Source organism: Betta splendens, chromosome 7, assembly GCF_900634795.4.
Source record: "Betta splendens chromosome 7, fBetSpl5.4, whole genome shotgun sequence".
NCBI classification, from domain to species: domain Eukaryota; kingdom Metazoa; phylum Chordata; class Actinopteri; order Anabantiformes; family Osphronemidae; genus Betta; species Betta splendens.
This window is the reverse complement of record NC_040887.2, coordinates 6,837,410-6,851,533: the sequence shown is the minus strand read 5'-3', so window position 1 is coordinate 6,851,533 and position 14,124 is coordinate 6,837,410. Positions and strand designations below refer to the sequence as shown.

The window sequence follows — 14,124 nt, the reverse complement described above, 5'->3', positions numbered from 1 at the left end:
GCTTGTCTATTTCACAGCTTACAGGTAATATTTTTTGTATGTGTGTGTGTGTATGTGTGTGTGTGCGTGTGTGTGTGTGTGTGAGTGAGTACGCCTGATTTCATTAAAAAATAATCATCCCTCACTTTTAGGCAATGAGGCAGAAGACAGGCATTTGAAATGACATCTGTTCCACCCAAGCCTTTTAAGTGAAAACAGAATAAACTGAAGGTAGAGCTAATGGAATGACAACACTGAGAAATAGAGGGCGAATAATCTCCAGGAACATTCACATGTATTCATACGGAGGGCTAAGTGAGGACACACAGGACCTCACAGGAACAGGCCGTCATCAAGGACAACAAGGGCCTAGTTTTCACTTCTTTCTTTATTTTGCCTATTGTACAAAAATGACCTGAACTTAAAACAGTAGGAGGCCAAGAACAGTAATTTTCCCCACAGTAACTGCACTTCATTATAGAATAATGGTTTAAGAATGTCATTTTCAACTTTTTCACCTTATTTTCTATCTTCCACAGAACATTTAGCATTAGCATCGTGTTAGCGTCAAGAAATGCTGCAAATTTTACTTTTGTCTCACTAAATCTTTTCTGTGTTTGTTTGTAGTTTCCTGTTTTGCTTTTTTTTTCCATGTCGGTGCAGAAAAACTGTCACGATTACGACACTCGACGATAACAAAGAGAGTGAGACGCGTCTCTTGTTCACATTGCAACATCTTGCGGCTGCGCTGCCTTCTGGCCTGTTTTCTGATACGGTCGCTGCAGATCTTTATCTGGTCCTCTTCAATCGTACCTTTCCCTCCATGTAACTGTTAACTCAAAATGGCGAGCGTGCAAAGTAGCTCTTTGTTTATGCGAGTCTGGTTTACCTTTGTTTTGGCCACTGGTGCAACTGGTGGAAGCTACGTATCCCCCACTACACCCAACACCCATCAACAAATGATGATGATGATGCAACATAATGTTGGTGCAGGTTTTGAACGAACACAATTACATATATGTAATGTTTTAACAAGCTAACTTTTCAAATCCACCACTATGTCGTCAGATCTCTAACAACACATAAATTCTCATGTTTAGATTAAGTATTGGCAAATATTCATCACGACAAGAGGATATGAATGTAAATGTATATTTTAGTTTTTGTGTGGAAATAGGACATAGTTGCATTTTACATCAACTTAATGGTGGAAAGAACCAGAGCTGAGGGGGTGGTGGGTGAAAGGAGGGGGACTGGGAGCAGGGGGCAGCTGTAATTGTGAACAGCGCTGCTCAGACAAGAGAAGATTAAAATTGACAGGCCGATAACTGCCCGAATGAGGAGGAGAGAGAGACGCGATCAAAAAGAAAAGTGCGGCGCGATGATGTAAAGATGGAAGAGGGGGGGGGGGGGGGGGGGGGGGGGGGGGGGCGGGCGTGGTGGCAAAAAGAGGAACAGGTGCAGCCACCGGCGTTGACGGAGTTTAAGAGACAGAAAATTAGACAATAAAACCAGGTAATACTACGGCAGAGCGTTAAAGATCTCCAGCAGTCAGGGCTTCCAGAATTTATGCATCATCATCATCATCATCATATACAGTGAGCAGCGGAGTGGAGACTGCGGCACCGTGTATCGATTCCAAAAGGCCATAAAAGCAAACGACTCGGAGGTGATGCACACGTGCGCTTTCCTCTTTAAAGCGACGCTGATCTCACCAAATCATGATGCGAACGCCGGGCCGCGGCCTCGGCACCGGTCCGTACGCGCGGGTTTCACACCTGACGGCTGGAAAAAAAAGGCTGGAGAAACACAGCGTCAACGCAGATCACCTGGGAACACGCCGGCGCGAAGAATCAGATGAAGCACGAGTGCTACTGGTGACCGATACCGAAGAGGCCCTTAAAAACAGCAGCTACATCCAAGACGAGTCGAACTGGACTCGGCTCCTGCGAAGAACCAGCCAGAAAAGTGAGACGAGAAAGCAGGATATCAAACGCGCTGCACAGCTTTGGTCGGAGCTCTTTTCATAACGGCGTTTGTAAAATGGTCCGTCGCGCCGTTGGACTTTGAAACGTGTCCACAGTAGCACAGAGCAGCTGTTACAGACTCTAAGCGTTTATAAATAGATAAATCACCAGCAGCAGTGAGAATAATGTAATAACCCCATTCAGACCCAAAGTACCTGGACAGGTTCGCTTCTTTTGTCATGCTTTGCATTTTCCCATATAAGTATAAAATGTGATTACTGATGCTGTATTAAAGTTCAACACAAACCATCTGAAGGACTGCATCTAAGAGCTGGTGTTGTTTTAGGACGGTCGCATCATCTTGCAGCAGGAGAGAGTGAACAAACGGAAAGGGGATCATGTGGGCTCTGTTTAGTCGTTTTAATGAAGTGACTGTAAGTAGTTATCATTTGCAGGCAGCCTTTCAAAGCGCACCTGCGTTGGCTGTAATGCCGTCAATATGGCTGCTTTATACAGCGCTGGCAGGCAACATGTAAAGAATGTAAACAAAGCTGTTCGAGATCTGAACGACGCCATGTTTTACACTAAGACCGAGCCACAGAACACGGGACGGTTGTTAAATGTCAGACTGAATCAAGTGGAACAGGTACCAGCTCCTGCAGCATGAGGGATCCGTATCTCGCTGTCTGTCAACGCATGTTCCCATCACGGTGAAGCCTCATGCCCTGAAACGTGTTTTCAAATATATACAGTGCCCTCCTCATCTGGAAGCCATCGCAGCGGCCATCTGTAAGCAATGAGCCCGTCTGCGCGGGCCTGTGAGTAGAACCAGGCTTTTGTCCCGAGAGCAGAGCTCATCAAATAAAAAATACGGCCCGGCCCAAAACGATAATGAACCGGAAGTGCAAACGCACGGTCCCGATGTAAAAATACATGAAAGGACATCGTGGGAATGATAAAGAGCTGATCCAGTTCTGATCCAGCTGAAGTGCCGACTGTGGAATTCCCATCCAGCCCTGGTACCGTGGCATTACAAACATACACGGGAGTGTTTGCTTTGGGCTTTCAGACATGTGGACCTGCACTACTGGATTTGATTTTAACCAATATTCCCACTGCACATATTTTAATTCAGTCTCGAGCGCGCACCGCTGAAGTGGGCAGCATGATTAATGTGACTCTGGAAAATGACTGACAGCTCAGAGGAGCTCCTCCCCGCCAGCCTTTTCCCGAACACCACTGGACCTACTTAATCAGGCTAAATTGCAAAGTTGAGGTCCTTGTATTTGGTAATGCGGTGAAAACAGTGGCAAGTGAGAGCTAATTAGATTAACGGTAGTTTAACGAGCTGTTGGAGGGGCCCCCGCAGATTGGATTTTAATAAATAGTGGCAAAAGCATCTGCTATGCACTTCCTGGCTCTGCTGGTATCCTAATTGGCCCCAGTGGGTTGCTGTAGCTCAGCACTACAGAGTGCAATTTAGAAAGGGAAAAATGCAAAATGCTTCTCTTTAGCCCAGGTAAGTCTGGCAAACAGGAGTCGTTACGATTGTGCAGCTTCGCAGGCGAAACTTCATCCATATCAATGCAACATTAATACAATTTCTGACGTTTATGGCCTCAGAACATCCACAAAGGCGGCGAAGGAGAGAATATCTAAATGTCCAAATGAAACGCGTTTGGACATATTCATCTTTCCCTATTGTTTGTTGTCAAGATGAAATGTTCCCATGATGAGCTCTTTGTAGAGGCAACAGCACAGAAAGGAAAAAACAATTAATCAAACATGAATGACCGACCATAGCAGGGTTATTTCCATAGCAACAGCCCGAGGGGACAACTTGAACCCTTTAATGTGAGCTGGTGATGTCTCTTTGTAAACATCTGCGCAGCAGGGGGAGAAAGCCAATGAGAGAGCCTGGCAACAGAGGCATCACGGGGCAGCAACCTCTTGGTATCAATCGAAGTTTCCATTATCTGCTGCTGAAAGGGCCTAAAAGTGCTTCGAAATATCGCATTCAGGCAGTTGATAAGCGTTTTTTTTTTTTTTTTTTCCAGTCCGAGAACGTTCAGGTGCTCCAGCGCCTGCGTGCATGTGGCAGTGTGATGTTTTAAGGCAGCCTTCCAGCTGTGATCAACAGCGGGCAAACAAACAGGGTCGCGGGTCGGAGGCGAGGCCTCAGCTGCCCGTTAACGCCGCGAAACAGAACCTCCTCGGTAAATGAACGAAGGTGTGAGAGCGAACGGAAGCTTCGTGCTCAGCGAGCAACCGGACTGCAGCCTAAAAGTACACGGCAGCAGAGCGGTAATTTAGCGAAGCCACAAGGCCTCGGTCTGCGCGCGGGGAGAAGAACAGTGTTTAGTCCTCAGCGGTCAGCGCTCCAGTCAACAGTCCCCGCTGCTGATCTTCAGTCAGTCCTCGGTTCTGGAATGAGAGGTGCCGTCCAGCTCCGGGACCGCATGGCCGCGGCGCCGCCGTCCCGACCGAACCCCAGCGCTTTCCTACAGGAGAGTAATGGCTTCTTGGTGTTGGGGGGGGGGGGGCGTGCGCTGCTATTGTAGAATCACAGAGCGGTTAATTGAAACAAATGGCTCTAATAATGGGACATTATCCCCACAGGCCGGCTTTCTGGTGGGCCTAATTAGCATCGCGGCGGTGGCGGGGGGGAAGGGGGGGGGGGTGTTCAGCGTGAGCTGATCCCTCAGACGCGGCTGCTTTGGAGTGGACGGCGTCAGGTTAACGTCGGGGCCCAGAGGGGTGGACGCAGGAATAATCGAGGAGTTATTATCCAGTTATCGTCGAACCGACTGAATCGGGACGTGCCCCCGTCGCCTTCACCCTCGCCTCTCGGAGCATCACCGGCCTGTAACTAATCGCAGCTCCTCCAGATGCGTTTCGATCAACTCCACCATCTTTCTCTTTGCCATTTCTAAGTGTTTACCCTTGTAGACGACGACTCGCAGGAAGTCAGCTGTAATGCACCGCTCAAATCTCTGTGACCAAGCTGTTTTAAATATTCATTAGTCGTAACAGTCGCCTAAGGCTATTTGAATTAGCGCCATGAATATTCATCGGATGCAATGAATGTGCATTTGTTTTTAAAGCTCAATCTGTTAATACTCCTCTTCATTACTTCACTCTGAACCCCGCATAATTAGATGCACAAAACAAAGCTTTATTATTTCAAAGCACAATTGGTGCGGAGCACTTTTTCCAGCTCAAATGAAACGGGAGTGCCCCGGCAATTATCCCGCTGTCATTTCTCTTGACAACTACAAGACACATTGTTCGCCCCTCTCGCGGAGTGTGGCACTGAAGGGCATCTGTCTTTTAGTGAAATGAAAAGCCACAACAGAAAACATTTCAACTGTTACGGAAAAAAAAAAGTTATTTATCCGGGAACGTCAGCGAGATGTCACATCTGCTCCACTGAAAGGCAGCAGCGAAGGCAGGTCACGCGAGACGCGTCTGAAAGCTCCACTGGCGAAAAACGTGTATGAAAAAAGCTAATCCAGCGTCTCACGTGAAGTCCTATCAAATATGACTATTAATATTATATGATATACACCAATCTCAAATAACAAATAGAAACTACATTTCCATCAGGAGCTACCAGTCTGAATGTGACTGTGTGAAACGAGCTGCAGTCCGTGTTAAACTAATCAGACGACATTTACATAAGCTCCCTCAACAATCAATATTGGGGCTGTTCCCCCCTCATTAACCCTCCTCCTTTCTACTTTGGAGGCACAGGACAGTAGATCCTGCTGTGATCCGGGACCCGGGATGAACTGGGCTTGTTGAACACGAGACCCCTGGACGCCGTACGTGCGTGACATGAACCCACCCTCAGCGGGCGCCGGCTCGTTTGCTGCGCTTCGCCCCATCCACTCATTCAAAACTCCACTCCCTCTGCCTCCATTCAGAGACGCTGCCAGAGCGGGTCAGAGTCGTGGAGGCGGAGTCACGGGAGCTCTGATTGACGGCTCTGTCTCCCCCCCCCCCCACGCCTGCATCTGCCAGCGGAAATGAACATGTATATGCGCCCCATGCATCAGACACCTGCTCTGGTACCTGCGCTGCCCGCGGAGTCATAATTAGACGGAAGAGGGAGGCCGTCAGACAGAATAAATAAGGCTCCGCTGGACGCGGACCCCGAGACGACCGCATGCGGACTGTAAACGCACAGCCTGCGCCCATGCAAGCGGATGATGACGGTCAATCCACCGCTCGCAGTCCTGTAATGATTTAACTCTGTTTGCTGTAGGATCGATGTGCGCTGAAAAAGAGAATCCCAAAGCAGGGAGAAGTTTACAGAGCTTTAGCCTCGGGCTAAATGTTGTACAAAAACCAGCAACAACATCCCCCGAGATGAAGCGTATCTGTTGCTCCAGCTGAGCTTGTGCTTGTAGGAGGCTTCGATGCGCGCTGAAGGATAGCTTTTACTGAAGAGAAGTGTATCCTTGAGGTAACGCCGTCCACTTTTTTTTTTATTTCGCTTCTTTAGCAAGTGGTGGGAGATGACTGTGGAACGATTAGCATTTCGGTTTTCCGGCCATCTCCTCCAATTTTGCGGATTTACCGTCAGGCTTTTGTCGATACAATGTAACAAAGGTAAAGGCTCGTCTCTTCATTTCCTCTCCCGGTTACACTCAGCGCCTGTTTCCATCCAGTCTTATTATTCTTCAAGCATCCAGCAGACATAAATTCAATCTTCCTTATTATGCCTTTATCAGGATGAAATTAAGGTTAATTGACTTTGTTGGGGAAACATCAAATGAAACATCCCTAATGGAACCAAAATGAAAATAACGTCATCTCCAATTGCTTTAAAATATTTCTCAATATACAGCCTACTTTCCTATTCCTCAGCCTCAGAAATAAGCTCCTCTTGTCCCAGGAGATAATAAATGAATTGAATCCCCCACTCCAACCCCACCATCCCCCCCCCACCACCCCCTCCATCTTCCTTATCGGTCATCTATTTTTCCAGAGTAAGCTATTACTTGCTAGAGTTGCTAGGCAACAAGAAATATTAATAGCGACTATTATTAGCCAGGCTCTGCTAGAGTAGTACTAAAATGTGGAAGAGGGAAACATGAATGTGTTACATAAATCTCCGGACCTTTCACAGTGTGTGCAAGTCTCTGTTTGTGCGGTGATTTACTGCCATGGCGGTTCATTTATGAGAAAAGGGGGTGTGAAATAAGAAAATGGAACATTACCCTGAAGGGCTATTTGAAAATAAATAATTGCAAAGGTGAAACAAAAGCTGTTGGAGCCGCAGCCACTCCCTCCGTCGCACCTTCGCCGGGCGAGAGCAGCAGCTTCCATGTGTCCCACCGCGGTATAAATGCTTTCCTCCGACATACTGCGCCGCGCTGCATACGTGCTGCTCCCCAGTGAAATCCACTCACCCAAATTATTACGTGCGTTTTGTCAAACCTGTCGGCGACGCTAAAAAGCAGATCGACTGTGAACGCTCCAGTCAACAGCGGCTCTTCGCTCGCACCGAGCACATTCAGCACATTAACCAATGGATTGTGACCTAATCCTGGAGACTGGCTTTAATGGAGGCCGGAGCTGCCACCACCCACAGAAAAAAAAAAAAAAAGCCTGCAACTTATGCAGTTTGATTCTGAAAATCACATAAGACCTGATTAACGGAGGATAAATGCCATGGATACTCACATTAAAGCATAAATATTCATGACGGAGGGCAGAGAAGGAAAAAAAAAGTAATATTTATGTCAGATGAAAGTATATAACATTGAATAATTCACCACACAGGCCATCTATTATTCATCCGGTTCGATCTTATGATTAAAGCATTTGAATGTGTTCGCCAGGGGTGTTTACATGTTCAGTCACTAACATGTTTAACACAAGAAAAAGTCCCTTCACTGGAGGTTGGGGGAGTGGGGGGTGAATCGGGATCCTCTGAATTCTTTTGAAAAGAAAAAGTAGCTGACAAGGGATGCCCCCCCCCCCCGATCTCCCCCCGTCCCCCTTTCTTTTTCTTGCTTTCGCCGATCATAAGGAATAGAAATGTGCAGCGCCAAGTTTCTCCCTCTCTCCTCTCGGCTCACTTTGAGGTAATGAAATCTCCGAGTTGTGCGGCTGAATAGATATTAAAGGAGCTCTGCGGCAAAGGTCTGGGTGTTAAGGAGGCAGCGGCCCTCCGTGTTTATTAACGCTGCATTACACGCGCTGGCCTCGCTTTAGACGCCGGCGCCTCCGCTCCCTTTGGCCTCCAATCGGGCTAATTACGAACGCCCGGCGATTGTGAGAGCATCACGGGATAATAGCGAGGGCGGCACAATAGCGGAGGAACGAGTCGCTTTACGGTCTCGTCGCAGTTTGGATGATACCGGTATCGCATCACTCACCGAGTGCATTGGCCCAGACAGCAGGTGGGTGTCCTGGCCCAGCACGTTGGACATCATGAGGGCCGGCAGCTCGGGGTACGGGTAGGCGTTGAGCAGGCCGTTGTGGGGCAGGGAGTGGAAGGGGTAGCCGGACTCGTGCTCCATGAGGTGCAGCAGAGAGGGGTCCGCGTGGTTGGGGGGGGTGATGGGGGGGATCTCGTAGTCTTCGTCCCCCGCTCCTCCTCCTCCGCCGCCGCCGCCTCGGCCCTGGCTGGAGTAGCTCTGAGCAGGCAGAAACAAGAGGAAAGGGCCCATTTTAGCTGAAGACCATTTGTTCCCGGCGTAAAAACAAAGGAGAAACGCAGGACAGGTCACACACAGGCAGCCGCATTCATATGCATGAGGAATTCAGATTCAAACACATTTGAGAGTGCGGTAATTTGCATGCATTTAACACGTGGGCGGGGGAGCGCAGGGAAAATCCTCACGACAACAGGAAAACTTCAAAACTTTCCACCTGCGTCTTAAAATAGCGCCGAACGAGAAATGCGCGGCCGTTTCTGCGGCTCTGACGAGAAGACGTTTCCACAATAAACCCAACTTCAGTAACAAACAAGGAGAGGAGGCGCTCACAAAGGATGTTTCAGAGTAATTAAGAAGGCTTCGTAATTGGCTTTTAAACGCACCTGTTGGGTTGTGTTGTGTCTGAACCGCGGCAGTCGGTTTAGGCTGTTTTTCGCGGCAAATAAAATAATTAGAAATGCAAATTGTTGCGCCTACAAAAGTGTAAAGAATTGATTCAACGCAAACATACGCGGCAAATTAATTAGAGTTCGACAACAACAGCTGCTGTACAGAATAAAGTGCTTCAGAAATCTTGACAGCTTTAAAGCGGCGAACTGTCGGGCTGCGCGCCTATGAAACACACTTAATCAAATTCATTACATGGAAAAACACCACTGACAGTCACTTAGTGGCCATTTTATAATCTCATTATTGCAATGCCAATCAGGTTTTTAAGGAACAGAAAGCCCGGCCTGAACCTCTCTGCGTATCCGGCGTGTCAAAATGACCTCCACCAGGTGAGAGCGCGGGTTTTTACACCGCTAATGAGATGATACATGAGCAGAGGCTGTGCTTGTCTTTTCCCGGGCCTATCTTGACACAATATTGCGCCGAGAAATATGGTTTTGTGCTCTCAAAAAGCACACTGAGGGTATTCACCGGGGAATGAAAAGCAATTTTGTCAGAGGCAATCTGATGCCACCTCCCCTTTATAATGACTAAAGAAAATTAATCATCACAAATAATATTCGAGTGTCAGCCATTCAAGAGCTTTTTAATAGAATTTTTATTATTCATGTCTCGTGGCACACATCAACTAGTCCGTTCTGCAACATTTCAGAAATCAATTCAATATCATCTTCGTGTAGGCTGTCATCTCGCCTGCCGGTGCAGCAATTCATCTTGCAAACAAATACTTTTAGCAAACAAATGGCGAGAAATGATGGGGAACAGCCACAATATCCCCACTAGCAGAACTGGTGCTTGAAGATAGGATAAAAGTCTCATAATGTGTACTATCATTAGGGAGAAAATAATAATAATAGTAATAATAATAAAAAGGGAGTATGTTTACTATCAGGGAATGATGTGCTATTTTCTCTTCCCATAACACTCACTCCTCGCTCGCTGCTCGCGCGGAAATATTATCACTGACGATTCCTTTTCCCATGATAAAGCTTTTGCAAATGTCTGTTCCTTTGTTGTCTAACGCTTCTCGTTGTTTTTATTTGTTATTATTGTTAAGAAGCGCACATGAATGCACCTCGCCGGCGCGTGTGTCTGTTCCCGACGACATGAATCAAGCCGCCGTCAGGCTCCGAAGACCCTCAGGTATGATCAGCAGCCTATATGTTGAAACAATGCAACGTATAGAAGGAATGAAAGGGGAGGAGGCCATAAATGAAAGGTTTAGATTTATTTTTGACACGCTGTAGGTTCCATAAAGGTTTCTGTGGGACCACATGGTGCATTTTGGACACTTCTCCTCCCTGGGATGAAGCATCACTGTTGCATACGAGTGCATCAACCAGATTTAAATGTTGTCAGGGGCTATTTTATACCCGCGCCTTCCCATCTATTCTCTCTTGCCTTCTGACGCCCTCGGAGATAAGACGCAGGACAAGGACATCACAAGTTTAATATTTTCAAACGTAAATAAATAATTCATACGCATGCTGTCGTTCAGGACGCGGAGAAGGATGGATAAAAGAGACCGGGGGGGTCAGAAACGAACATCAAATGTTGATTCAGCCTCCTTTTGTCTTAACCTTCACCCTCACCCTGTCAGAGGTGAAGTTCAATCAAACCTGTCATTTTCCAGAACATGGGTGATGCATGAGAGTCTTTACAGGCTCTGTTTTCCTTTTTCTGGAACCAAACATCAAGTCTGGTTTGTAGATCAGTGGTTGTAGCTCGCAGTCTTTACCACAGCTTACAGATGTGAGACGCTGCTGTGAGGCATATTGACTATCAGCAGAAAAATAAAAGAAGGGCATGTTTCACCCCCCGGGAAAAGCTAGTTTTTATTTTATCCCTGAAGATCCAGATTGACCAAGCTGATTTCTGACGCTTTGTACAAACATCACAACACAGAAACGTTTACAACGCTAATTTTAAGATGGATTTTGAGGAAGGGCTGCATTGATAGATAGATCGAGAAACTAGTGGCTGCAGGTGGGGTTGAGACTTCACCTTGTTCAGTTGCTTTAGAACAAAACGAACACGTGCGCTAAGGGCTTCAATCCCCAAACGCAGCTCCACCTTGTCCAGTTATCGTACAAAATTAAGTTATCTTAAGTAGAAACAAATGAACGAGCTCAGCTAAAAATGTCCTCGGCACAAATGGCTGCGAATATGAGACAAAGTCATTAGCGCGGCGATGGAGTCATTTGTGGCCTATGAGGTGTTTAGAGGAAGAAAAGCTCATCTGGGAGCGATGGTGAGTTCGTCAGGGGAGGAGAACGACGAGAGAGAGCGAGAGAGAGAGAGAGAGAGAGAGAGAGAGACTGTGACGGCTGACGGGGACGAAAGTCATCTAGCCATATGCTACGTGGACGCCAGCGACAGGGCAGCGTGCGTTGGCGACAGACGCCAGCTGGAGCCTGCATTCGCGAAGGCCTCGGCGTCCACCGCGTGCGATGTCCCCTCCGTTGTCAGACGTCTGATGGCGGCGCTGAATTCACCTTCAAAGATCGACCTCGCAGAACGGAGAAAAAGGGCAGAACTCAAAGTCATCATCGGCAGGCGTTGGCTGCACAGGTGACCATTAGAGCGACGGTCCGCGGAGGCTATCTGACCCGGCTCCAAAATGACAAGCGGCTCCATTTAGGTGATGTATCAAGAGAAGCTGGCAGCAGCAGCACAATAGGAGGAGAATGAAATAGAAGACTGACTGACAGCAAGACAGAACTGGGATAAGTAAAGTGTGTAAGACGAGGGGGGGGGGGGGGGGGTCACCACGTCCGACAGCAGCTCTGGGTCAGAGGTAGCGTCCGTCACTAAAGGACAGGTGGACCGTGGTGGGTTCCGACCAATAGCAAGGGCGTGAGCAAACCTCCTCCCTGCTCCCGCATGGACTGGTAATTCTCTCAAATGTCACATCAAAATGGATCTCATTTAGGCGGGTAAAAAGGACCCGACTCTCCGTTGCAGATGTGGGTGGACCCGTGGCGGATTGCACCTGAACTCTGCAAAAAATAAAAAATAAAAAAACACTGCCAAAAGAAGCGTTTGGAAACGGTGTGAAAAAGGGGCCATGTGCCACCCATTTGTGTCAGTTCAATTTCTCTTTAAAAGAGCCTCACAGTTATGGATCAAAGTGGAGCAGTGGAAAAAAAATAGCTCTGAACCTTGTACCGAAACAGAGAGGAGAGAAGGTTCTTTAATGTTCGGACCAAAGGCTGCATTTTTTTGACAAGGAGGGGTGAGTGTGGGACGGAGGTGGGGGCTGTGGTCTCCGCCACATTTCCTATTCTTATTCATTAGGGAGAATCGTATAAATAAATAAAATATGTTGTCTCGTAGTCACTCATCCCCCCCAAGGGAACATGGAAGCCCCAGTAATCACATATGGCACAATACCTCACCCATAATCCCCTTTATTTTTATTTTCATGATGTCACTCTCTTTAAGCCCCTTGCTTTATGAGTCGCAAACGGAGTGGAGAGGGGGGGAGAGGGGAGGAAAAGGCATGGGAGGGGTGAAAACAAATGATGTGGATCCCTCATTGTTCTTTCTCTATGCCCTCATTCCAGTCAGGGTAATAAGAGAACATTGTGATTTACTGTCAGTGAAGCGCAAGAGTGCATCAGAGAGAATCCACTGCGGCAGGGGCCATTAAAATAGATTTAACTTCCCACAGTATTAGGCCAGATGTCTACACTTCTATTATATTTCAATCAGCCATGACCTTGGACTCCATATGATGAGGAAGATCACTAGGAGAGAGGGAAAGAGGGAGTGAAAATACACACGGAAAACCAATAGAAATATCAAACTACTTAGTCCCACTAAATCCCTCTGCTCCGTTGTGCAGCGTACGCGGAGAGAGAGAGAGAGAGAGAGAGAGAGAGAGAGAGAGAGAGAGAGAGAGAGAGAGAGAGAGAGAGAGAGAGGCTGGGACCGAAATAGAGCCAAGGTTTCAAGTTCCCTTAAAAGAGTGCATGAATCATTGAGTGCACTCTCGCTACAGATAAGTTGATGTTTTTTTGGGGAGGGCGCTGCTGTTCCGCGGGGTATGGATTTGAGGGAAGGGGCCGAGGGGGAGGAGGGGGGTGGGGGGCGGTGTAAGGGAGGGGACGGCCGGTCGTAGGTTTCCACAAGGCAGACGGGAGCGTTGGCGCTCTTCGATCAAGGGGGAGCGCTGACTTCTCGCCGTGGGTCGTTGTCTTGGAACGCTTCCCTCTAAATGTTCTGGAGACGGTGAAGCAGCGAGGCCCGGGTCGGGTCGAGGCCCAGGGAGGCAGAGCAGGGGTCGGCGCTGGTTGCATTTCAAGGGGCCGGTGGTAATTGGACTTATTGGCTGACATGAACCGACCCACACGGAGGAGGCGCCCGCTCCTGGCTGCAGTAGCTTAGCATCCCTTAGCATGGGCGTGGATGCAGATGCTCCTCTGATGTTCCTCCAGCGCTGTTTTTTCTTCTTCTTCTTCTTCTTTTTTTTAGACATCGATGCCCCGGCGCCGAGTTTAGAGCTGGAAAAACTGCTTTCTGCCTGAATTCATGATACTGAAATTGTGCGCTCTCTTGAAATTTAAATACACGCCGCACAATGTGGATCTCCGCTCCGTTCCTGCGACCTTGCCGGAGGCTTCGTGCGGCCTCAGAGGGGGAGCGAGATGTGTGTTGGCGTTTTTCAGACCCTCAATTTTCATTTTTCATCCTCTGTCTGCAACGTCCCCCTAACTTTTCTTGGAGGAAAAGGATGTACAGACAGAGGATAGGGAGAGAAGTGCATTCTGGGGGAGGGGTCGTGGTGGGTGTGGAGGGGGAGCGAGGAGACTGTTGCAGTTGTGGTGGTGGGGGTATAATGGTGCACTGTGAGTCACTATTAAGTAACGGTGCCTTTTCACATCAGCATCGCCCACATTGGGTGTGCGGTGCCAGGGTGTACTGAGGTGTCTCTGACTCAGAGAGAACGAGAGAGAGGGAGAGAGAGAGAGAGAGAGAGAGAGGGAGAGAGAGAAACCCAGAGGGGAGAGGGGGGGAGCAGGAAGTAAAGGCCAAACAACATCTGGAGCTCTATT

The 14,124-nt window shown here is 48.1% G+C and overlaps 1 protein-coding gene across 3 annotated transcripts in view; it reads right to left on the bottom strand.

The window, feature by feature from the left end:
• The window catches only part of LOC114858569 (thymocyte selection-associated high mobility group box protein TOX-like), a 53,778-nt gene that overhangs the window by 7,372 nt on the left and 32,282 nt on the right, over positions 1 to 14,124 (bottom strand). For all 3 annotated transcript variants that reach the window (XM_029155959.3, XM_029155960.3, XM_055510388.1), the window contains one exon: positions 8,336 to 8,596. In XM_029155959.3, the coding sequence (XP_029011792.1) occupies positions 8,336 to 8,596 (261 nt within the window). The remainder of the gene's footprint in view (positions 1 to 8,335; positions 8,597 to 14,124) is intronic.